This window comes from Bactrocera latifrons, unplaced genomic scaffold, assembly GCF_001853355.1.
Source record: "Bactrocera latifrons isolate USDA-ARS-PBARC rearing strain unplaced genomic scaffold, ASM185335v1 scaffold_9, whole genome shotgun sequence".
NCBI classification, from domain to species: domain Eukaryota; kingdom Metazoa; phylum Arthropoda; class Insecta; order Diptera; family Tephritidae; genus Bactrocera; species Bactrocera latifrons.
The window spans coordinates 3,043,385-3,071,218 of NW_017537600.1; the positions used below are offsets into that span (position 1 = coordinate 3,043,385).

The following is a 27,834-nucleotide window of genomic DNA, read 5'->3' on the forward strand; positions in this document are numbered from 1 at the left end:
TACCAGTTTTTCACAGTGCTATAGGATGGTGCTTCAAAGCCATACAAAGATTTTAGTTCATCTTGTCGTGATAATCCACGTCGAAAGTTGTGAAAAATGATCGCACGAAAATTTTCACGAGTTAATTCCATTTCTTGGCCGAGATGAATTTTTTAATTCCCTGTAAATAAAACAATTCACGATTAAATGACAAAAAAGTGAGTGATGTTATGCTAAAAAATGTCAAACTTTCCAATGAAAATGCCAGAAATATATATAGCCACCTCCGTATAGGTCAGGCTTGATTTTTTACTCTTGACGAAAAAGTCTTTTCTTTATTGTAACGTTTCTATTAATGTTTTATCTCTATTAATTCATTATTAAAAAGCTCATTAAAAGTGATCCAGATATTGCGAAAAGCTTTCTTATAGAACCTAGGTCAGGTTAGTTTATGTTAATTGGTCGATTCGTACAGCGAACACACTTAGCTCTATAATTCAATTAAAAGAAAAATGATCGAACATTATCGAAAATCTTCGTTTCTTGAACGCAGTGGAATCTAGTTTATGTTAACTGGTTGATCTTAATAGGTAACTAACTTGAACAGCTTATAACGCCGAATCATAAATCGACAAAAGCGGTTAGAGCCTATTACAAATTTGTTGAGACAGCAAATATAACATATTTAATAATTATTTTCTACCATCTTGTCGTAATTATTGATTAGATATTCAATGAAATTTCTTTTCTTTTCATACCTAGATCCTGTCTGGCAACATCAACACATACAGTGAGGTGGAGAACTTGTTGCAACCTATTATTTTTGCGTCAAAAATTCGTATTTATCCATATGGACAATACGATCGAACGGTGTGTCTACGTGCCGAAATTGTCGGTTGTCCGTGGGAAGGTGAGTCAGCTTTGAAGATTTTTTAAAATGTTACCTTATTTAATTAGTAATATGTGAATTCCAAACCGGGTGCACTGTATAACTTTCATAGTTTGCTCATATAATTTATAAACTATGCTTATCATAAGAACTTCAGTGTAACTAAGGAATTCGTACTGAAGCTTAGCATTATAAGCCGACGACTTACTATTTGTATGACATAATGCATAATTCATTGAGCCCCATTGCTTTTTTCGGAATTGATCTACCAGAACATATAGGCTGTTCACGATAAGGTGGATATCGGGTTATGTGGTTATGTGATTAAGTAAACAACAACAAAATGCGGTATGACAAAATAACCAACTTTGACGAACCCAGACCCTTGTTTACAGATTATGTGGTTGTTTGCTTATTTCCAGTGTTAGAAAGTCGTTGGAGTTTTACTAAATGGCAGCACAAAAAATAAATAAATCTAAGCCAATGGCATTTCCATTTATATTTTTTAATTGGAAATTCTGCTATTAAGAGCTGTTATTTGTTTACAATTGCATTGTGACACTGTTCAGGGGTCAAGATGTCTGCAAATTTTATACAAAGAATCTTTTAAACTCTTAAAATTCGGATTATTTAATAAGCACATACCTTCAATAAAGTCCATTTCCTGAATAGCAGAACTTATTTTAAATTCAATTATGTTGCYTTTYAAACTTTGTTTAGGCATTTTATAAGTAGAAATTTCATTGAACTTAAAATGTAAACAATGAACAGCTGTTTGTGTGAAAATAAGCACATAACCATACAATATGGGATGTTCACGGATCATAGAGGTTATTTTTAATCTAATAACCACATAACCCGATAACCACCTTACCGTGAACAGCCTAATAGAGATATTGTGGTCTAAATTTGTATCTAGCAATTTTTCTCTGTATTAGTTTTCTAGTTCGTTAGATTTAAGATTAGCGCCATATACAAGACTCTCGTTTTTAAAAGTTTGTCGAAACTTTTCACATGATTTTTCTTTTTTCTGCAATGTCTTTCACAAAAAATCACTTTATGTTATCTTATGAAGGCACAAATAGCTTAGTATAAAGACTTTTTATGAATAGTTGCATGGGAAAAGTTTGAAACACTGACAGCTTATTAGGTTTGCGTCTTTGACGATTTTTTTGGTAATTAGCATATAATTTAATATTTGTTTTAGATAAGTTCAAAAGTTTTACCTGAATTGTATATCATTTTTCCTCACTTTTTAATGAAGAACTACTTGTGAACCTGTCCCCATATTTCTATCGAGGAAAGTTCCCTTAAAGAGTCTCAGTGATCTCTTTACTATATTTTCATGACTTCATTTCGGTTTCACCTTAACTAGTTGCCACACACTGTACTATTTAACCCCCTCGGTGCCAGCTATGCGCCCAAATGGCGCCAATAATGCGAATTCGAGACATTAAATGCTATCAAAGCGCCTTTCGTGTGCTTAATAAAATTGTAATTTAAGTTGTTAAAGGGGGCAGTAAAAGCAAACAGCGTACAAAAAACAAAACAAACTAAAGTACTTGAGCCAACAAAGGCAAAGGTTAGGCTGATTGCCTTCTGCAGCAGCGGTGAGGGTGTTGGTTGTGGGCAACAGTGCATATTTGTTGTGTTCCACGTGTACGGGGCAGACACTCGTAGACGTCCAACGCACTCGCAAATCGCGTGCAGACAGTTAACGACGACGCCCAAACGTGAATTTTTCGTTTTTTTGCCAGCATATGTCAATTTCTCTATTTATTTGTTTATTGTTGTTGTGTTGTGGAGTCCGCTTTGCTGTTGCTGTTGACTGCCAGCAGACTAACGACGCCATCATGTGATTGTTGCATGCAATTTTTGGGAAAAACGGTATTGCCAATAAAAAAAATATAATAATAACTTAGTCTCAATGGCGAAAGTCTAGCAATGCCAAGCCGAATTGCCTCAATATACCACTGCAACATAAATTGCTGACAAACAATAGGCAACTGTGCACTTGCTACTGGAAAATGCATACTTGCGTGCTTGTCGCTGTCAAGCGTGCGCAAATTTGCTAATGTCTAGCACGCTTTAGGGCGTATTGGCTTATTCTTACTGTGTTTGTGTGTATTTATGCTTATTTTGAAAAATCATTGCAATATAATGATTACACAGTGAAAAAGTGAGCAAGGTGTGCAAGTTGAGCCAAAACCATCAACAGCAAAGGGTTGAAATAATATTAGCAGAGTTTATGTAAAGACAAAATATTATCAAGTTGAGATTCGAGAAGTACATGGCGCTGGTGTAAAAGTAGGCGTAACTTGTTTCCGCAGTGATGACACGGAAAAAGCATTTAACAAGCGGCGTAAAATGTCTCTACATTCATGGGGTTGGACCGAAAGGTGCTCCATTTTATGCATTAGCGCATAAAAGTATGCAACAAAGCGGAGCATATGTCAGCATTCAGCAGTAATGCCCGTGAAGGGTAAAGCATTGTAATTTTTTTTTTGTCCGCGTTATTAGCGCGCTGTGTGTCGGCATTTGTTGTACTTTGTTTTGATATTTTTGAATTTTTTTTTTTTGTAATTTTTATGGGCACTCCAGTTTTTGGTGTGTTTACTACCCTTACTTGTGCTTTACCGTCATCATATATACGCAAAAGATTATATGTGATATAATTTATAGGAATTTATACAGCAACCCATTTTACGACAGTCAAAAATATCTGTTTGTGTATGTATGTATGTTACTCTGTAAGCCAACATTAAATATTTTCCCTTTCATTCACATTGTAGTGGTTCAACTTATGTTGAGTCCGGAAATTATATTTGGGTGTGCAACATTTCATATGCAAATTAATCAACCTAAAATGATTTGCTGCCTTTTCATAACATACTCATATGCGCATAAGTAGTTGTACTTACTTTTCAGCTGGACTCTCATACAAAAGTATTGAAGTAAGTTTGTATTAAATATGTATGAATTTCATATGTGAAAAATCATTATTTTGAATTTTGTTTTCATTACAAACAAATGTTAGCATAGGAAATGACGAGTTACTTTTAACTACTGACACGAACAAGCGCATAAAGAGACCCGCTAGGAAAGCAACCACGACACAGGCAAATGATGAGCTGTTAAACCTGTTAGTAATAGATTTAATTGTTTTATATATATTATTTATTTATTTTAATGTAATTACGAGTATTTTAGAATCAACTTGCCTATCGCATATGACCAAGTTCTTTTGGCACCTTACCAAATAGGAGAATTTTGTTTGCTTAAGGATTAAGCCATGTTAATTACAGAGGTATTTGTTTTACTTTATTATGTTTGAAGTATAATATATTTCCACGGTAATTCTGAAGTTCAAACTAGAAAAAAAAAAATATCACCGCGCTGACCTCAAATACTTYTTATAGGGTTGATATATGCTTTGTTACTGGATAAATTATGGATTTCTTTATTTAAAAGTATACCACTGCCTAGGCATTCTATAAGAGGACAGACATTTAAAAACATTGAAAACTTCATTGACAGTTTTACTCCCTACAACGATAGTGGACACATCATTACCGAATAAAGTTATAATTGATTTTCTGAAAATTAACATTTTTAATACCTAATAGGCTTTTGTCAAAGAACTCTATAGTAGACCTTAGATCTTTCATAAAGCAAAGATTTCATACACATATTATTTTTCCCGCAGGCTTAGTATAGACTTTACTACTGAACATAATCAAATTGGATTTTCAAAAATTTAAATATTTCATAGACATAAATTTTCTACAACAGGGTTGGTATGCACTTCGCTACTGATTACACTTAGGTTTCCTCTACACTGCTACTGCTTAAAATTAAGATATTCCTACAGCACTTTGCTTCTGACTACAATTAGATTTCCTCCACTCTAAAACATTTTTCATATAAGGCGAATACCTCCAGTCACAAAGTTCCCACATAACCTGCTCCTAATCCATCCGCACCTCAGCAGGGATTATAAGACACTTCACAACCAAACCCATTCGAATTTAATAATCACATTTTAGCCACCTTAAAGCTTGCTGCTAAATAACAGCAATAAAAAAATCGTCCCCATTTAAGCTTATTTCCATTTAAATCTTTGTGGCTTTTCTTATGAATGTTTCATTGAGTCACTCAAAAATTTACCAGTTTTATATACGGATATAAGTAGGTGTGTAGCTTGAAGGGTTAAAATTGAGTGTATGCATATTTTAGTGTTCATTTGTCATAAAGTTAATTAAAGCGAGGGAAAATACATTTCAGCCTATTTATATCAAACGTTCATTTTTTTCATAATGGGAGTGGAAAAAGTGTTTGCCCAGGAATAGGTAATAATAAAAGGGTAGCGGAACTGGAAAAAATAATTGGAAATTTATTTTTAAAAGCTGGGGATGTAAATTAAGAAAAAAAAATTTGGTTCACTTTTTTTTTTGAAATGTCTAAGGAAAAGGTTTAGTTAAATTGTTTTTAACAATTTCTTAACAATTCAGAAATGAAATATATTACAATTTTGCAATTAGAAATGGCCGTTGATTATGATGTCAGCAGATATTGTGCACTGTACTTAAAAGTAATTAATTTGCATGTTATTTTAAGTTAAATTATGTAAAAAATAAGCTAATATTATCCAAATATTTTTTATGTGAACTAAAAATAGTAGTTTTAATTTTAAAGATATTTGATTTAATTAAAAACAAAAATTCCCTTTTTAGGGATATTTTTGAGCAGACCGCAGGAATGAAGCTTAGGTATTTACACAAACTTTCGACGAGATATACAATGAATTAAAGCTATTATTAAATTTTTTAGTAAGGGATATTTCTTATAAGGGTAATATTTTTAAAATAACAACTTTTTTACATAAAACGAACTTCTTTGTACCAAGACAAAGCAAAAATTTATTAACAAAATTACCATTTACGTAAGAGATTATAATTTTTTTTAACAAAAAGTTTAATTTCAAATATTAAAAATATGTTTTCAAAAAATTGTTAGTATTGTTATTCTTATTGTAGTATATCAGCTGTGCTATTTTAACAATAACTCTGTACCCACTTAAATTAAGAAAACAATATCAATAAATCTTTCTCGCCTAATGTCACAATTTAGCTTGAAAATACCACAATTAATCACGAAAAGAAAAACAAAGACCTCAGTATTTGGCAATGCAATCAGTTGTGCATGTTAAAGTTCAGCCACAACGAAAAATATTTATTTCTACTTAATTTGCTATGAAATAGGCACAATAAAGCTCACTCGATTATCATTTGTGCAATCAATTAACCTCTCATAGCTAAATGTCAGACAGTTAAAATGCATAACCAAACTAATGGATAAGCGAAGGTGGGAAATATGCAAATTTCATTTTAGAATTATTTTAATTTATTTTATTGTGGAATTTTAAATGCTAGATAAATTTAAGTTTATTCATAGATATATAGAAAAAAAAACATATCTACTATATAAGTTTTTGTATGCTTATATGAAAAATTATCGATTTTGGCCTACAGGGTAAGCATATATTTCAAAAGAAAAATAATGAAAATTAGAAAAAAATTTAAAAAATATATATTTTTTTAATTACAAAAGTAAATTACTAAATAAAAATAAAAAAGTTTTATTTCCCATTAAGTACCTTTAATACCACATTTGCATAACAGCTTTGTCTAGGAAGCGGTAAATCGAAAAAATATACAAAAGCGAGAAAAATTAATATCTTTCAAAATGCAATCATCAATCACAGCCACTATCAGTTCACATTTTAAGCCACGTTTATGTAACTTGACTACAAAAACAATAATAAAGATAGCGAAATGCTAGTGTTGCATGACAAATGCAATAACAACAATAACAACTTGCTACATTAACAACAGTTGTAAACAACATTAAAGCGACATAAAGTGCAGCTTAGCTGAACGCCACTAAGCAATGCGAAGATGTGTTCAGAGATACATGCAGTTGCCCATAAATACACATGTACATGTGAATATGAGTTAAATTACAGTTGTGAGCAGTAAAATAGCATATACGAAAACTAATTTTTTGCAAATTGTAGTGTACATCTGAAAATCGTTTCATGCATATGACAGAGCAGGTGATAAGATCGTTAAAGTGAAGGATTAGCAATGTGGAAAATAGAGACATCTATTGGAAAACGGCGGAAGCAAAGTTGTAGACCTTTTTTTTTGGATATTTCTTGGACATCTACTTACATGGACTAAAATTTAAAAAAATTTCCCTTTTTGGGGATATTTTTTAGCAGTCTGTAGTAAAGAAATATATGTATATGTTATTTAGATATATATATATATACTATATTATTAGAAATATATGTGTATATTAATACAAATTTTTATTGATATTAACAATAAATTCAAGTGAATGATAAATTTCCTTATTCCTAGATATTTTTATAGATAACAAGTAAAATACTTTTTTTTGTTGTTGCACAAAATGCATTACTTTTTATCAAAAAACAAAAAAAAACACTTTTTGAGATGGCCTACAGACAAGCGCCATATTCTTCACTTGTTTAATATTTTGAAGTGATGAAGAGGTCGATGGTCGCCCAGAACGATCCATGTCTTCAACAATCTCTCAACCGTAATTTTTCGCACACAAGTATAAAATTTCGTTACTTCTTAAGCAAATTTATAAAATCTATATAGTTTCTCACCACTCTGCTAATTTTCCACACATGCATGTAGCACTTGAATTCCTCCGTCATGCACACACATTTCTTGTGGCGCTTGCATTATTGTTGAGTGCTGGCCACATTTAACGTTTGGCTTATCGCCACCAATGCGTCTTATGCGCTCCAGACGACTGTGATTATGATGATGTTTTACTATTACAGCGCGTTGTTATTATATTTGCTTATTTATTTATTGACCATTGCTTGACAACCACAATGGAGCGGCATAAAGTCGAAGCGTGAAAATGCTTTTAATATGTTAAAGAGTTGGGAAAAAATTAAAAATAGAGAAAAATGCTTTTCGCGGCATATAAAAATGTAAAAAGGTGACAACAATAGCAACTACGCAAGCTAGGCAAGACTAATGTGCCCATTTGAGCTTGCCTGTGCGCTTGGGTGCGCCATGCAAAGCTTTGCACACAGCGCCAGATGGAGCCACTTACCTACAATTTTCGTATTTTTTTAAAATAATTTTTCTGCTTTTTCCCTTTGCGTGCCGCCCACTTTGCATAGCTTACTCACTTCTCACATTAATATTTTTTGCCGTGTAGTTTTGCCTGTGGCGCACTTTTGCCCTCCACTCAAGTGAAATATTTTTCTTGTCTTTTTGCGGTGCAATTGCATGCCACAAGGCGCTCAAGTGCATGTTGACCTTAGAGTTATTTATTGTAACCCTCAAAACATATTAGCTATTGCTTTGCGCTGCTTTATTGCATACATTTTTTTTGGTGGCTTTAATGTTTTCATAAACTTTTGTGCAACGCTTTCGGTGTGAGGTGTGGCAGCGAGAATTCTTAAGAATTTTTGCGTGCGTGTTTGGTTGATAGTTTCTTAAAATTTTCAATGCCTCATTATTTTTCACGTGCAGGCCAGCATATAAGTTTTATAATTTTTCTTTTTCCTCCTGTAAATATGTCTTCCAAACACTAAATGCAACTGCCTGCTCCAACAACCCACATTAATTACGAACTCACCCTTACCGCTGCCAGTTAAGTCACATGTTTCTCACACTTTCCCTTTAGTGCTACATTTCTTCATACAACAACAAAAAATAATTACAATAATGCAACAAAGCGCCTCAAAATCTTCAGCTCATCCCAAACTTGCGTGGGTTTCCATTTCACTTTTTCCAATAATTTATGATTACAATTTGTTAACGATTAGTAATGCCTCACTGTGGTTGCATGAAATTACGCTAGTTGTTATTTCTCTTAATGCACTTTTCCATAAAACTCCTGCCTATTTAAATGTACTCAATTACGCACACATATAAAAATGTAGGTACATGTATATACACCACCACTCACTTCCGAAATGGGTTTGCCTGAACCGCGCGCTGACATTTGAACGTAGATTTATGAGCCGTAATTAAATTCGTTTGATTTAATACAACACTTTTCCATTCAATAGAATCAGTGATGAATGCGCACACATGAATACGCACACGCCCAGAAAAATACCTGCTCACAAAAAAAAAAAAACGCGTATGCACTTTAATGCATTTGCGCTTGTTAGCCATCATAAGGTAGTAGTTTTGATTAAACGTTTACAAAATATTTACTGTTGTTTTTGAAATTTGTTCGCTGCATGGTTTTGTACGAATTAACTAATAGATATTATGTACTTTACTAAAAGCTTAATCATCTACTCGTTGTTTGAGGTTAAATCGTGTTTGATAAATTAAAACCATATTTTTTTAACAGACAAACTTAAATTTAAAGTAAAACTAAATTTCCCTTTTAAAGGATATTTTTTAATTTGGCATGCAAAAGAAATTTGAGCATCACAATAAATTTTCTATTAAGGAATGCAACATATACAAGCAAATATTAAATTTCCTTAGCTAGGGATATTTTTCAAAGAAGGGAAATTTATAAAAAAAAAATGTGCGTAATAAGCATTTTTTCTATGAAACTGGCAATAAATGTTGTTTATTCTCACAAGAAATTTTGTTTTTGTGAAGATAGATAAAAATGTTTATTACAAATTTAGTGCGTTTCGTTGAAAGGACATATATAAATTGTAAATATTTTTTTTAATAAATTTGCTCTTCGATAGGATATATGTATGCAGATTTGTTAAATAATTGTGTTTTTGTACAATATGTCCTTCTATCTGCTCAAACAGGCGCATTTTAATAAATTTTGTTCATTTATATAGTGCATACTGTTAAGGGTGTGTTTTGTAAATCGTATCACAAATCGTAGTAATTTTAGTAACTTACGATTTAAAATTTCGATAATAGTTTGAGAAACTATTTAGAATTATATTATGATAGAAATACTTTTGAGTAATAAAATTTTCAAATATGAATGCTTTCGATTCGCTACGATATAAAAATTGTACAAAGTGATATTTCTATTCTTATAATTATGTTGAGAATCACAACATTTTCATTAACACTGCCCGCATGCGCAATATTCATATGCAAATATGTGTATCTACATATAGTACATATATGTAAATATGTATGTATGTATATTCTGTGTGTATGTATGTAAATATGTACAGTATACCCAATGATCTTTTGAATTTTGTGCCAAAACTAGAATCATTTACTAAGTTTCTCATTTTAGAATTATTTTGCATAATAATTATGTAATATTGTATATATTCCACATATTTTGTTAGCAGTCACCACAAACATTTTACAATAAAAATGCCTATGGAATTCGCAAATATTACCTATAATTACGATAAAAACTTAATATACAGATAGTAAATGTATGTAATAATGTTATTTTAGTATTCTTGAAATTAAAATAAAATTTCCCTTTCTGGGGTAATTTTTAAAAAGTACGAAACTTTCTTAAATTATAACTAGCTGTTATTATTTTACGATGTTATAATATTGTTTTAAATAAAATAAAACTTTCCCTTTTTGTGTAATTTTTATTTTATATATAATTGTGATGGTTTAACAAAAATTAATATCAATCACTATATAAATTAAAGAAAATGTCGCTAAAGGCTCTTATATTAAAAGCTATGTGTTACTAATATATACATATATTTGCTGTAATAACTTGAATTAAATTTTATTTAATTTCTAATGATTGAAGCTATCATTAATATACGTTTTATCATTCCACAAACATTTTTTCACATTTTTATTACAATGCAAAATAATCCCACGCTCTTAGAACATGCGGTTGCTAGGTGTTAAAATTGCTCATACCACACATAGAAGTACATATCTCCCAAAATATTAATCTATAATAATAACTGCGAATATACTCGCCTACAAGCAATTAAACAAAAATGCATACATATTTTAGACACCTGTGTGTTAATTAAAAACGTAAATAATAAATATAGTCAATGTGGTGGCTTAATGACATTATGGCCTAATACATGTGCCATATTAACCGTACTCAATGGGAAATTATTGAAAATGCAGCAAATATTTTCACGTTACACAAAAGCGAAAAACCTGTACAATTACAACAATGCATCATATAATTTGGAACAGCGTAATTATCCTAACGCACAAATATGCTAGCACACCTAATGAGCGCCATTTATAATATCCTTTGCCGTAGGGGATAACATATGAGCGCATACTATTACACATTTATACACATTACAAACTTACGCTTGCATATGCGAGTAGGAGAAATTTTCACTCAATTTCAATGAACGCAGGAAATTTACGAAAATCCCAATATGTCGAAATATAATCGCACACGTGTCCACGCGCCTAAAACATATCAACATTTTTAATCATGCACAAGCATGCATGTGTGTATAAGCGGATAAAGTACACTGAGGGCTAAAACTACTAATCGCGCCAGCGCAAACGGGCGTTATTATCCGTGAAGCTTCATCAAAATGCGTAATTTGTTGTTGTCCTTATTGCGCATTTGTACTTTTCATCATTAATGTTATTGGTACTGTACATTGTACTTGCTGGTCGTTGATATGAAATTTCGTGTAATGACCAAAAATCACATAATTACACTTAATGATACGCGGTAAGTGTGCGTGTTTTTACACAAATACATTAAAGTTCAAGTAAGTATGGAGGGAGTATGTCAGACTGACATTACTGAACTCAGGTCACGGCAGCTCACAGCAAGGACTCAAATGCATATATCACCCTCGCTTGTGAACTTGTAGTCAAAGCCAGGAGGTCACTGATATTTTAATTAGGGACAAATTTAGACAAATATTGTAGGCCTTTCAAAATTACCTCACCTGGCTGTATTTTACCTTATTTTTAGTACTATATTTCAAATGCAGTAATTTTCTTCGGAAATATTATAGTTAATGACAAATTTTTGAACAGATAATATTAATGATATATGTCTAGTTCTAACTTCCATATCTTGAACTACAATTTTAAATGAATCTTAAATTTCCTATATAAGTTATAAAAGGGAAATTTATGTTCAAATGGTTCTTAAATTCTCTTGGTGGAAACTATTAACATTTTCAATTCTTGCAGCCTCAAAATTATACGTTTTTACTTGCACACAACCTTTATTTTAACAGAAATCTTCAAATATAGGTTAAAAAATATCCCTAAAGAATATCCTACCTTAGGAATACTTTTAAGTGGACCATATGCATGAAATATATTTATACCTTAACATTTTTAGTTAAAGAAAATAAACAAATCAAATGAACTATATTTCCTATATTAGATATAGAAGGGAAATTTACATTAATATATTCCTGCAAAGTGTTCAGGGGAAAGCATTTAAATATTAAGTTCCCTAATTCAGTCGCTTCCACTTTTTTTATTTTAACGGAAATGCAAATAAGCAAAAAAAAAATTCCACGTTAGGGATATTTCTAAACAAATCGCTATGAATGATACATGTGTTCTCCTACAGATTTTTATTGAGAAAAAAAAAAAAAAAAAAAAAAAAAAAAAAAAAAAAAAAAAAAAAAAAAAAAAAAAAAAAAATTAAATGTCTTAAACTTGGTATCTAAGGGAAATTTGTAATAAAATGTTTCCAAAGTATTTAGTGGAAAGTATTAAGGTTTTCAACTCTTGAGGTATCAGTATCATTAACTCACGAAGAGTGTTGCACTCTCATTTATAATAAAATATTAGACCTATTGTATTCCCATTTAAAGGAAGCTGTAAGTCGGTTCCTAATTGATTCAGCTATTAAAGAGGATAAATGTTATGTTATGTGAGATGTACCGGAATTCCAAACTGACAGTGATGATACACATTTCACAAGATGTTAAAGAAGAGGAGTATTACGGGGAACACTCGAACAGATATGTAATTAACTCAAATTGCTCTTAACAATTTCTAAAACAGAATATTTGCTTCAGCTCTCACCCAGAAAAATTTGTGTGAAATTATTCATAGTGACAGCCTTTGGACTATATGCAGGCTAAGAATTTCAAAAAAATGTATATCAAATTTGGTTTTAAACAAAGTGTATGTCTTGAGAGTTCCAAAAAAATGTATATGATATCATGCTTTAAACTAGATTTCTACCTTGAGTGCCCATATTTGAACAGGTGATGAATTTTGGCAAAGCTCAATAGTCCAATCTTGACTGTATTGAACAAAAGAAGATTGTAGCTCATTTCGTTGAATAGGTGATGTCATATCAATTGATACCTGCCTCTTAGCAGAGCAACTATTTTTATTAGCATCCACAAAGGATATACGAAAAATAAGTTCGTCACTTAGTTTTGAGAAGATAGAGATTGAGAGCTGAACATCCCTTTGCGAGGTGCCTGGTGAAGAAGTAAACGAATTGCTGGACTTCGTGAATTCATTCCAAGATACTCTGAAATTGCTAGATGTTACTAAAAAGCCTTAAAGATCGTCTAAGAAAACGTTTTTCAGTAGATTTGATTTTCTTATAAAATGTTTGTTAAACTTGTAGTTGTTATTGTTGGTTTTTTTTTTGTTTTTTTTTTTCTTAAGAAAAAGAAGGGGTCATAAGGTCATAAAAAACTGACACATACGAACGCCAAACCCTTTGAGGGTTTTACTATACTGACCTAGTACCATCACCCTGACTTGGAATTTCTCACCCCCTAGATTAGCTGTTGTACTGTGTAATTATATGGAATTTAAGGCGATAATACTCACTCGAATATAAATAGTCGTTCGTTCCTCTTATTTTTTTTTTTTTTTTTTTTTGACTCCGCGTCTATGAGTATAGTGGTTTTTGAGGTTATCCAAAAAACTTTTTCATTTTCTTATTCTTTCGTAGTTGCACTGCTTTAAAAGCACATTATAATACAAAATGACTCTACTTTACTTATAATTACCGCCGTAAACTTTTATTACCCTGCTGATAAATATATTTGCAACCACTATAAAAAGTTATTCATACAATTTTCATAAGTATTTCACAAATTTTAAAATTTTATTGCACATGCAATAAAATAAATTTTACCAAAAAAGCATACATTTATGTGCATATTATACATACATATGCTCGCGTATTAATTCCACAAATATTATTGCAAGCATTGTCATAAAATCAGCAGCAAATGCGTGGAATAAATAAATTATAATCAGCAATCCCTTCACGGACAATTGTGTGTGTTGCGAGCCGCCGCACTTACTTATAAATTTACATATGTATGTACATAAGTTTACACTACACAGCACATACATATGTATGTACATAAGTTTACACTTATTTATATATGCAATATATTTGCTATACTTATGTACGTGTTTGTAACCATAAATATGCACATTGAGCATTCATGCTAAATGAACGGAAGTCAGAATTATTTATGTGATTTTCCTGTGGAAATTATTTATGAAAATTGCAAACATACTGTACTTGACCGCGAGAATTAAAAGTATACATAGTATAACATACAAACATGCGGCAGTATATACTTACGAAATATATGTGGATATGTAAATGTACGAATGTATGCATGAAAGCCTGCATGCAGCAACATTAACCAGCTAAAACGTATGGAGGATTAAAATGTTGTGAAATATTAAATGCTTTATGTTGCATTGATAAAATATTCATACAGAAATAAACATATGTACCCACTCATATATGTATGTATATATGTATAATACGCATGTAAGTTACATATAAATTAAACTGCATGCGTCGGCATTACGCATTACTTCCTACAATCCGGCATCAGCGCTGATGAGCATTGAGGCTGGCAGCTTGTAAACATATCCTGTGTTATTGAAGGCACAGGGTATTCAAGGATATAATATATTTTATATATTATTTATTTAAATTGCGCTGCAAGCCAGCAAATGCCATGAGGGGTATTTTGAATATAGCAGAAAGCGAAAGCTTAACGCGTGTTTGTCTTAAATTAAAGTGACTGGGTTTTGAGCATAACCAGTAAAATAAGTAAAAGCTGTTATTTATGTTGCGCTATTGATGCCTGAATAATATTGAAATCAAATCTTCTACATAAATATGCACATAGTATGTAGACAATTATGTTGACATGTATGTATGTACATATTTACATGAAATTAAATAAATTCAATATTTCAAAAATTACTTAGTTTCTTTTTATTGCATGAATTAAACTTTAAACATTACATAATACAAAACCAAGTCAACTGCTATGATGTTTAAGCAAAAAATAAAATTTCCCTTCAAGGGATATTTTAAATTTGTTGCTTTTGGTGATTTTCTGACCACCTTATAAGCAATTGTGCTATACTAACGCATAAAACATCAATTTCCCTGCAGGGTATATTTTAAGTTTGTCGCTATTTGGTGAATTTTTGTAATAATATTTTTGGTAGGTTTCGAAACTGAATAAAATTTTTAATTCAAATTATTGTATTCATGTATGTATAATGAGATATTTTCAACTTTTCCTTCAATAGAAACCTTCATATGTCTTCAACACAACTCCAATCAGTTTAAGAATTTAGCTCAACGATTAATACATACAAACAAATGTGTGTATGTATGTGTATATACTATATACATACATATAATTCATTACACAGTAGTCACCACATTCGTTATACGAGTAGAGCGGAAATTCACTTTCCATATTATATTGTCAGCACAGCTGTATTCGCTCAGATATACATCCATATGTATGTACACATTTATATCCTTATGCATAGTTGGCAACACGCGTTCGACTTTGCGCTTACAGCATGTCTACTGCCTTTACAAATACACATTTTTTTGTTGTAGCTGCATTGTAGTTATTATTACTGGTTGTCATTGTTGCCATGAGCGCACTGCCATGGTCATTGCTGTTGTTTTAGCGCGCTCTCTGTCATTTTCATGTTAGCATGCGATTTTATTGCGTGTCAACATGCAGAATGGCAGCATTCTTTTTCCTACTCCCTTTAAAACCAAGATTGTTTTTTTTTTTTTACGTTTTTTGTTGATTCCTTTTAATATTCGCAGCTACTTGTTGTTGGCGACTCAACTAGCGCCACTATCAGCTGTTAATACTTGTTTTTGTTGTTGTGGTGGCGCACTGTCGTGTCTGTTTTGGCACGAATTTTTGCTGTCGCTGTTGGCGGACGCGCTGCAGCCAAACAAATGAGCGGCTTTTGTTGTTCCTGTCGGCAATGCCGTCGTCATCATCAACAATGTTATGGTTGTTGGGTGTTTGAATGTACACACATTCATACACATATGTGTGGCATATGCACGTTATATACATACACATATGTATATATGAAATTGTTATTGTCTTTTGACTGTTAAAACTGTTGGTGGCATTTTATTGTTGGTTGTTATAGTTGTTGCCGTTTCTTCATACTTTAACGCCATTTAACCCCTTGTAACTTGCGTGAATGCTATATTTTTCGGTTAAGCAACAAAAGACTGTCAACCGACAAAAAGTGAAAAATGTCAGTGTTAAGAATCCGCATAAAAGTATAACTATAAATGTGTGTGTATAAGTGCCCACATTTCACTGCTGTTTGTGGGTGTTGCATTGCCTTATTGTGGCGTGCGGGTTTTCCGCCAGCGCACACAAAGGGAATGAACAAAATGAAAATTTATGTTGCTGTGGACGGTTCAGAAATAAAAATTTGTACAATTTTCATAATGTTAACTAAATACGTTTTATTTTGCCACATATTATAGGGTTTTCAGATATAAAATTATTGTTAAATGCTAAGGGTAAAAATATATATTTTTATATTAACAGTAGTTATGTTAGCATAATTAATTGAAATAATAATAAATTTTAAAAAATTCCCTCATGTGGGAAATTTTTCCTTTAACATCTTTACTGTTTTCTTTGCGTCTACGTCACTACTTTGATATCTAAATTATGGTTACTAAGTCGATTCAAAACTTCCCTAAAGGGAATTTTCTGATTTCGTAATTCTTTACGTAAACTATATTGATTACTTAAAATAATATCAAAATTTAATTTGTCCCTCAGTTGGGAAATTTTTCATATAACTTCTTTCTCTCTCTTTCTCTTCTTTAGATAAATTATGATAATGAAGTCCATTAAAAAAATTCCCTAAAGGGAATTTTTGATTTTATAATTTTTTGCGTCTACCGTATCTTCTGAATGTCCAACATATGATAACTACGTCGATAAAAAATTCTCCAGGGGTTATTTTTAGATTGAACATTAATGTGATAAGCTGGCTGAAAAAAACAATGATATAAGATATTCTCAAAATATTTTAGCTCAAACTATACATACATATATTGATGCAATATATACATTTGTTTTAAAATCCTTTACTCTATATTGAAGCACACAATAGTATTTTTTTCACTATTGAGCACAACAATATCCTTAAATTTCTCTTTAAATCAAAACTTCAAAACCCTTCAAAACTTTCTTTAAACAACCTGTATGTCTGCCGCAACCATAGTAGTGTTTCCACGAAAATAGTCACTAAACTATCAATTTTAAATACGCAGAAATTTTAGTAATTTAATATGGTTAATGTAAAAGGATCACCAGCTGTAAATGCATACAAAGCGGCACATCAACAACTGTAAATATACCCACATTCTTACTGAAGAAAGCTATATCCTCTACCAAGGGAAGCAATACCTCATCAGTCGTTTGTCTTCGTCAGCAACGCGTCGCTCACACAAATATGCGCGTGTGTGTGTTAAACACATGTCTCAATATCTACCATTACGCGCTTGTCTCATACCTCACTGGTATAACCAAAAACAGCAACATAAACTAGTAGGACCGAAAATGTGGTAACACGACTTGCATGTGCGCCTCATTTCTTACTTGATTCACCACACTATATATTATATTAAAGTATTTACCTCTCTTAAAGCTAAATACCCACATGTCTTTCATTTAAATTTTAATTAAGTGAACGCTTGAGCTAAAAATTGGTATGTTTTGTTTCTATATGTTTTGCAGAGGGTATCGTATCGTATAGCATACCGAAAGGCGTACAACGTGGCATGGAAGTCGATCTGTCAGACAAGACTTATGATGGCTATGAGCAAGGTGATCGGTTTGTTGATGGATTGGGCCAACTGGTGGATGGTCAAAAGGGCAAGGATAATTTTCGCACTGATATACATGGATTTGGCAAAGGTGAGTTGGTATATTAGGAAATTAGTAAGGAAATTTGGTTTGAATTTTGAAATTTTTTGCATAAAGTAGATTTTATAGCACAAAATTTGTTTAAAAGTAATACTTTTAAAAAAATATCTTACTGGGATGGTTTTTAAAATCGATTGCCTTTTTCACATCTTAAAGCATATAAATACCATAAAAACAGTACCTTTAAAAAATATCCCTTTTTGGGGAAATTTTATTTATCATTAAATATTTGTTATAGAGATAACCTACATAGAAAATATGCAAATTCTGCAAAAATTACCCAAAATGGTTTCAAAAAGCATATAAGTTTGCAAGTTATGGGTAATTTTGAAACGATGTTTTATATAATTTCAGTATCTTCTGCTTATCTTTTTATTTCTGCTTTACTTTTAATATTACGTCGTTTGAATGCATAAATATAATATTTGGGCAAATTTTGTGGTTAAGAAATTTTCCTCATAAGAAATTTTGACCTTGAAATTGGATTATGTTGTATTTTTGAAATAGTTTTAATCTTACTTGTACGCCTATATTTCCAGTATTTGAAATTTCACTCTTTAGGAAATATTGATTTTGATATTCCAGAGAATATCACAATTGTATACAATTTAAAATTTTAAATATTAGATCATTTACACAAATTTCCCTTAAGAGATTTTTTTATAGTTTTGTATTCTTGAAAGACTTTTAATCTTACTTGAATAGCTTCAATTCGGATATGTTAAATATTGAAACTTTTTACGTAGCTATCTGCATACATATGTACATATGTATGTATGTACACGCACCAAACTTTTATTAAAGAAATTGCCTTTCTGCTAGACATGTAAGCAATCTCACTTTCTGAGTTTAATCTGCAAATGTCCCTGTACCTCAACGAAAAGTTTGGCACACAAAACTCAAATTAACTTAATTCAAGTGCATAAAAGCTGAAATACTTGAATAAATGAAATTGAACAAAGTTTGATGGAAACTGCTTACCTTAACCCAAATGTAATAATAAAAGCAACACCAGCAAACTAAAGCACACATATGCTAAATAAGCAACTACTATGCGACTTACATTAAATAAATGGGTGATATACATGCAGATAATACATTGATATTTGTATGTGTGTATGTGAGCAAATAAAACGAAAAACTGCTGATGCATTGCATATTTCTTCGTAGCTTTCTTCATGGCTTTCGAAAATGTTGCCGGCGGTTTGCGCACATTTCACTTTTAGCGCATAAATTCATCAATTTGGTTGCTGGTAGTCATGGTATATGTGTGCCTAGGTATCGTAAGTCTATATTTGTGAGTCTGTATATATGTAGGTATGATATACATATATATGTTTGTGTAAACAACTCTGAAAGTTGAAGAAAATTGAAAGGATATTCGTTGTAGCCAAAAGCAGTCAAATGCAAATGGTTTTAGGGAGCTCAGACGTTTAACAGTTATGAAAAGCTCGCATACAGACATACTTATACAAACATATAGCAATACTTCATTAAAACTGATTAGTATCAAATAATTACAAAAGTTTAGCATAAGTTTAATGGAACTTTTTCGTGTCCATTTGCAATTCTTCTGCCTGCCCTTTGACAAACTCACTTACGTAGCAGTGTGTGAGTGTAACAGTATTGAGCACGAAGCAAGGGCTAAATTGCTAACGATAATATACACAAGCGCGCATACTATCGTATCGCTCAATCGTTTGCTGTAATGCCATTTGTGCTGGATAAGATGTAAATATGTATGTATGTATATACAAAATATATGTATATTGCGACATTTAACCCGCCACTGATTGCCATTTCTTTTGCTAAAGCACATTTAGAATGCATTGCTACCAAACTTTTGGCTAATGCAAGTGAGTTAGCAGCAGCTTGGCGTCCATACTTCATCCTTTGGCATTTCGGAGTAGGCGCGCACCCAACGGATTGTTGGCTAAATTAAAAACTTTCGGCAAACAAATAAATAATTTCCTCATCAATGAACAAAATAAATAAATATATATTTTTTAACAATAAACAAATGCGTGCCAAGGAAAATATACAAACGGACATGCAATAATACATATGTATATGTCCATTAGGGTGAATTAAAAAGCTTTTGATAAATTTGGTAAATTTTTTTAAATTCCTTTTTTTATCGTTTTACTTAAATGTCGTGAAAAATTGCTCAAAAGTTATGATGGCAAAGCTCAATCTTTTGATTATTAAGTGGATAGAAAATTTCCCTATGGGGTATCTATTGATTTCGTAGTTTTTTTACGTCTACAATATCTTCTAAACCTCCAAATTATGATAATTACGTCAATAGAAAAATTTCCCTAGGGATGATTTTTAAGTTGAACGTTAATTTGATATGCTGTCTGTTCATTATAATGATTACTTAATATAACATCAAAACTTCTACGTTATCTCTTTAGTATCTAAATTAGGATAATTAAGTCGAATGAAAATTTCCCTAAGGGGTATTTTTTTGATTTCGTTATTTTTTACGTCTACCATATCTTCCGAATGTCTAAATTATGATAACTACGTCGAGAAAAAAATTTCCCTAGCGGTTATTTTTAAATTGAACATTAAGTTGGTATGATGGAATGTCGGATTGTCCACATTTGATAGCTGAACATAAAGAGTTCAATAATGCTGTATATTTTTTAGCGCAAAAGCTGAAACTTTACCATTTGGTATAATATTTGTGTGAAAACATAGTTCGAAAGTAGTCAATAGTAGTTAAGCGGCAATAAAAGAAATAAAAACAGTACTGTAAAATGTACATAACACGCATGTTTGATAATTTATGGCAACACTGGCATTCAATTGGAAGCGTACAAATGCCTCGTACTCAAACAAACATGCGAATAAAACTACCACTTTCTCCACAACGTCACATTTAAAGCGCTCTCTACTTACTATCTGCCGCCAAAACTACGTCGCTTCCGTCACTGCGTGTACCCAGGCGCCTTCAACCGACGTAGAGTCACACAATGGCAAGTTGTTTACATGTCGTTTGTCCACAGACAAACACACACAAGAACAATCGTCACCGAAGTCACATAAAAAGCAGCAGAAATAAGCACAAAATTTGAAAATAAACATAACTTACCAATATGTATACACGTTTTTGTATAAAAAACATTCATTTATATGTATTATATATATATATCGCTATGTGCACATCCGCATGCAAATAAATAAATTCCCTTGGCCAGTCGCCAATAATCGAAATTATTGAAAACTTTACATTTTAAGTAGAAAAGTTTCTCATTACTGCAGGATCCGGCACACACACACATAAATACAACCATAAGCATTTATAGAACGCGTTGTCGCTTCGTGGTCGTTGGCTTCAACGCAACTCTACTACTTATTGGCAATAATAATGTAGAGAGTTGTGGGCCACCGACTGTTAGTTTACCGTGCAGACAGTCGCACAAATACAGACACGCACATACAAAGCCACAACAGCAGACAGACAATAATACTAACTTACAGCTGTCTGTACAAATTGCGACGACGGCTGGTAGACCAAATTCAGTTAGGTACAACTTAGTCGTGCCAAAAAGGAACTCATAAACTCTGCTCATTTGATTGCTAAGGCGATTTGCCGCGCGCTGCCGTGAGCGGTGAGAGTGAGTGTGTAAAAGCTTAAATAAACTTCCTTGTTTCCTTTGCTAACTTTAATACAAATAAAGTTGTTTAAAGTTTGCGAAAATTTCATTGAAAGTTGCAACGAAACATTTGTGGTGGATTTTGTGTCTAGGTATCTCTTCTAGAGACGAAATTGCAGACATATTTTAACTATTTTGGCGCCGGTGATAATATCGTTTGCAAAATATTGGACTGAATTGCTGATGCTATTAAACTATCCTATACTAGTTTGCACAAATTTTGTGTTGAAGAACTTTCAAGTAACTTGAGCAAGTATATTATTATTTTTTTTTTAACTCAGGATATTTTAATGTTTTTACGAAGGATATGTGAATTTAGAATTGTAGTGAAGAGATTGCGCTAAACCTAAGACTCTGTGGTGATTCTAACTATCTTTCACAAAACCTTCATCGCTGGGATAAAATTAAAGGATTAATTTTCATTCAATTTAATTGACAATGAGCTGCAAAAGAATTCTACAAAATCCGTTATATTACGTTAGTTAGACTGCAGAACCGATATAAAGTCTCATTGCCTTAAAAATCTATGCTCAGAACCCAAGTCGATATCGTATTGAACATTAATTGATACCAGAACTAATATAAGCCTTCACATCAAACAAAACCTCCATTCGAGGAAAGAATACCTACTGTAAAATACATATAAGTATTAAAAAAGAATACCTCAATGATCGGAGCTCAGAATAAAAGAATGAAGCGTCGCATTATTAGAAATGCTAGAGACACCAGTTGATCTTTTGTCTTATACGGAAAGTTCTCTAATAAACTCCCTAGTAAAAATTCGTCAGTCAGATGAGGTCGTCTGTACCAAAAAATTTGAGGATATGAATTGAGTTCTCTATTAAAGGACAATCATGCTCGGCAAATATAGTTTTAATTTTCACAGAAAGCATATCAGGAACCGATCATGAGCCGGTAGGAATGGTCACCTTCTAAGGTATGGTAGAGTAGATAGACCGATCTATTGAAGGGCTGTTAGGGTGATCAAGAGTAGCATGAGGTACCGTTTAAAGAATATCACGTCACGGTCACGAGTAGGAGGTAATGATCTTATCCTAAGGGTAGGTAGATCAGAGAGGCCTCTTTATTTAAAGGCTTTCATGGTCATCAAATTTAGCTTAAGACACCTTGCGAAGGATATCAGATCACGATTATGAGTTAGAATTAGAGTTATTCACCTCGTAGTAGAGCAGCAGAAAGATCTCTCTATGAAATTATTCTTATAGTCGTTAAATATAACTTAAGGTTCGGTTGAAACGATGTCAGGACACGTGTATGAGTTAAGAGGACTGATAATCTCCTAAAGTGCGATAGAGAAGGCAGAGCGATCGTTGCGTCTATTGTACTAAAATATATTTTTAATCGCATGCTGCTCCAAAGACTCCGAAACTAACTTACTGAGATTAAGGAAAAACCAACAGCTCTTTACAATACAGAATCTGTCTGACAAGTGCATTATTCGACTTTCTCAGAGACTTCTCTTATATGGTAAATAAAACTATAAATACAAAGTCCCACAAAACACACCACCATTGCTCGATTTCTAGCAAAAATTAAATCCAATCGATTCCTCGAAGTTTAAGAGCTTAGTCTTTACGTACCCACAACTGGTATGCAGCACTGACAGCAGTGTTGGCTTCAGTGAACACAATGAAGTTAAGAATTTTTGGCGAACAAGCATTCTTGCGTCAATACGGCACCACAATGGCAGAGAGAGGGGGAGCACTGAAGACGTGGTTGTATGCTTGCATAATTTGTCCATTTTATGCGACAACAATCAATGAGAGACGGCTGCACCACGACCACCGCTACCGGAAAGCTAAATGCCAATTCAGCTATGCGCCCCGACTGCCGCAAGCCGCAGGCACAGTCAGTCCAAAATGAATTGAACAAAAGAAGCTTAAGCAAAAGCTGGGGCTGTAGAAAGCCGCATGGCATGCATTCTGTAGCTGAATATTGAATTCTCCACTATTGATTTTCAATGAGACGCCGAGTCGTTGTTATTATTATTATTGTTTTCTTTATGATTTTTGTTTCTGCTTTATTTGTCTATTGCGACTATTTTTACTGTTATATGGGATGTAGTGGCAGTGTAGTGGATGGAGAAGCTCACGGCTTGCTATGACGTGATTGCTTGTTTTCCGTTCTTTTTTTTTTTTTTGCGCCCCTTTTTATTAGCAACTACGCGGCTTTTCCCCAATGAGGTTCCTCGAAAAATCGCTTTTCTGGCTTTGCGACGCGCTGGAGAGACTCTCTGTAAGTATTTTGGTGTGCGCGCACTTTTGGGGGGGCTTCATAAAAAATATTTCCTAGTTATGCTCAGTTTCTTACGCGCGAAGTTGTGCAGCGGCTTGAAAGTTATTATTGTTTCATGCAAGCACAGACGAATAGTTTAGTTATTTATACTATGCGAGGGGTTTGAGGGTGTGCTGATTTTGAGGCGCGTGCTCTGTGGATCTAGCTGCAGTCCCGCTTTAATTTTTATGCGCTCAGTGGCAAGTAGCGTCAGTGCTGAGCATTTGCGAACAAACAAATCCATCAGCGTCCCTTCGCCGCCTCTTTTACTTTATGGCGAATGCAATGCTGTGCGCTCGTTTAGTTTATGCCTCGGCGTGTAAAAGTATGCAACGTTTGTATTTCGCATTTGTTATGCTGCCACATTTTTCGAAAATGCTGCCAGGTCCCCCACCCAACTATTTCGATATACCGCGTGCTTGCTTTGTGCATGGCTCGAGTCTTCAGTGTTTTCTCTACTGTTGACTCTTAAGGCAAGCCCTAGTAGTAGCACAGGTAAGGTCTGCTCGCTGCAACAACACACTTTTGTCGTCCAAAATTTAAGTTGCTGCCTCCGCCTAGTTAAATAAAGCTCGTCGTTACACCACCCCTGTGTGTAAACAAGCCAGCAAGAAAGGTTTAAATGTCGTGACGCACTCGTCGTTTACTGGCAGGCGTGTGCTAGCTATTTTCGTGTGCAAAAGCCCAAGGTACCCCTGCCAACCAGTTGGGCTAACAAAAACTTCATTTATTTTCGTTTGACAGTTTGTTGCCATAGCCATTGTTTGCTCCAGTTATTTAAGGTTCCCCTGCTGCTGGCGTTGACTTGGCGGAAGGCAAATTATTTTCAGCTGCTGCTCAGAGCCCGCCTAACGCTCCACTTTGCTTTTACCTATGCTTATTTGTTTTTGTTTTGAATTTTACGATGCGTCTAATGAGCGAGTAAGCAACGGTGCGTAACACAGGTGAGCTAACTGACAGCGCTTACCGTGCTTTTTGGTGGGGTGCTGTAGGACAGGGGTGGGCGCTGCAATGTTATTTAACCCATAATATTTAACATGTGTTGGAATTTATGATTTCATTGAAAGTCATTGCCGCCAGCGGGTGGTTCATATATTGTTGATACGTTTCTTGTAAAAATATTTAACCTCCTTTCTTGTTCCATGAAAACACGAAGCAGCAAAGCAATAATAGCTTTCTTAGGTAATAATTGTTGGAGGCTAGCAGATTACATGCACGAAATCCTTTGTGAGGAAGGAGTATTAAGCAAAAATTTTAGCTCGAAATTGGCTTTAAGGAATTGTCAGTGCGGTTTCAAGAAAGTTAATTGCAAATTATAAAACACAGAATTGCTGAGTTTTGGGTGTTTAACCGAAATGAAAAGCCACAATCCAGATTGGAAGCTTAAACGGCGATTTGTGGGTATCTATAAAAAAGATTTTCAATTCTTTTAAAGTTTTAGGTGCATAGGAGCACATCTATACATTAATATTTTAGGAGTACTAGGTAAAATGTTTGAAGAAAAAATTAACTATTTTTCGTGAATGAAATCTAAAAAAATTTTTGGGAAAATATTGTCTGTACAATGCGCTCTGGTCGAAAGAAATCTAAAATTCATAAAATAAAGAAATTTGAATGCATTTTTTAAGAATAAAAAATATTTTTCAATGATGAACCTAAAATAAAAATCATAAGATATTACCCATACGGCCCGAACTTGAAGTCGAAAAAATTTAAAATTTATAAAATGGCGGCGTTTGAAAAAAATATTGAAACTTCCACCACCAATGTAGTCGGTTTTGTACTACTGAATTTTTAAAAAACACGTATCTAAACCTTAAGAGAGCTTTTTGTCAGTTTTCAATGAGGAACTTAAAAAAATGCAGGAATATAGTGCCCAGATGGCTCGAACATGTTGTCGAAAAAAATGAAAAAACTGTAAAATGACGCCGTTAAAAAAAAAATGGAGATTTCATATAATTTTTGTCTGCTTTGTCTTACTAAATTTTTAAACATGCGTATCTAAACTTTAGTAGAGATTTTTTAAAGCTTTTGTTAGTTTTCAATGATGAACGTAAAAGAAATCTGGAAGATATTGCTCCTACGACTCTAATTTCACGTCGAACAAAACCACAAATTTATAAAATGACGTCGTTTAAAAAACTTTTGAAATTTCCCCAAAATTTAGTCGGTTTTGTTATGCTAAATTTGCAAATACGCTTTTTCAAAGCTTTTTATTAATATATTATATAATATTTTATTATTCTTATTTTTCAAGAGAAAATTAAAATATCTTACCAGTGAAATAAAACCTTTTCAAATTCAAGCTACATTTGAGGCTTTACACTCGAAAGTTCTAAGTATCTGTTCGTTAAATATGCATGGTATACTTTTTATATGATCAGTTATTCTGTTAATACAGTCTCAAAAAATAGAAGTTTTGTATAATTATTTCGTAAATCGGCAACAAGTTTCTTTAGATCCCACGATCTATTTCTTTATCTCTTATCTATTTTGCTAATGAAAGCTCATCAGCTGTAAATTTTAATCGTAAGGTCCTTCTTTTTAATCGTAATGCTTGCCGTTCTCAGTGCTTCTTTTCAATGAGTAATGAGTATTTTCTAGCGAAAGTGTTTATTTAATCATTATTTCACACATCTGCAACATGCCGCTGCAATTCTGATTCATTTAATGCGATAGTGAAAGCTCACGAACTCAGTTTTTCACACGAAAGAAAAATTTTTCATGTATAGAAAAGATGGAATATTTGAAGAAACGTGGTTATTTAATCATTATTTTAAACTTCTGCAATATGAAGCTTAATTCTCATCTACTTATTGCGATGGTGAAAGCTCGCGAACCGAGATTTTCAGCGGAAAGAAGCTTTTTTATGTAAAGGAAAAATGGAAGGCTAGAAGAAATTTTTTTTCTAGATTTTTCCGGCATAATTTGTTTAGTATATTTTATTTTTAAATATTATATACATATAGTATATATTTATTGCACTATTATTATTGATTACTAATGTTTTTCGCATTTTCTTCCAATTTCAGGCTACGAATGGATTGGCTGGCGCAACGATACACCCGATTTGAATGGCAAACCAGTTGAAATCATTTTCGAATTTGACACCCTGCGAAATTTCAGTGCGATAATATTACATACGAATAACATGTTCACCAAGGATGTGCAGGTAAGGAACTTAAACGGAGTAACTACGCATTAATTGACTTAATATTATTAACAGGAAATTATTTGACTTGAGTTTATAGACTAATACAAAATACCTTAGACTACAAATGTATACAAAATTAAAGATTTTTTAGCAACATTTATTAAGTTACCAAAAAGTTAATACAAATATTTTACTTTAATAAAAAAAAATATAAAATATTTCAACGCTTTTTTTTACTCTATTTCAAACGCCATCGTAGGTATTCGTGCGTGCTAAGGTCTTCTTTAGTATTGGCGGACGACACTTCTCTGGCGAACCTGTGCAATTCTCTTATATGCCAGACACCGTAATGGATCACGCGCGCGATGTCACTATCAAATTACATCATCGCGTTGGTAGATATTTGAAAATCAATTTATATTTTGCTGTGAAATGGATTATGCTGTCGGAAATTTCATTTATATCGGGTGAGTTGTTGCGCATATTTATTACTAAGGGTAGTGTGAATAAACGAAAAAACTAAAAACCAAGTAGTAACAATGAATGAAAATGAAATAAAAAATCCAAAAAATCACAAAAAGTATATATAAATTAATAAAAAGCATATATAGAAGGTAATAAAAATATAAGTTAAAAA

At 32.7% G+C, this 27,834-nt stretch overlaps 1 protein-coding gene across 1 annotated transcript in view; it reads left to right on the forward strand.

Annotated features, from left to right (window-relative positions):
* The window catches only part of LOC108977474, a gene marked incomplete at its 3' end in the record, with an annotated part of 158,984 nt that overhangs the window by 106,528 nt on the left and 24,622 nt on the right, over positions 1–27,834 (forward strand). The window contains 4 exon segments of the mRNA XM_018947170.1: positions 742–889; positions 17,895–18,074; positions 27,076–27,215; positions 27,457–27,664. Of these exon segments, the coding sequence (XP_018802715.1) occupies positions 742–889; positions 17,895–18,074; positions 27,076–27,215; positions 27,457–27,664 (676 nt within the window).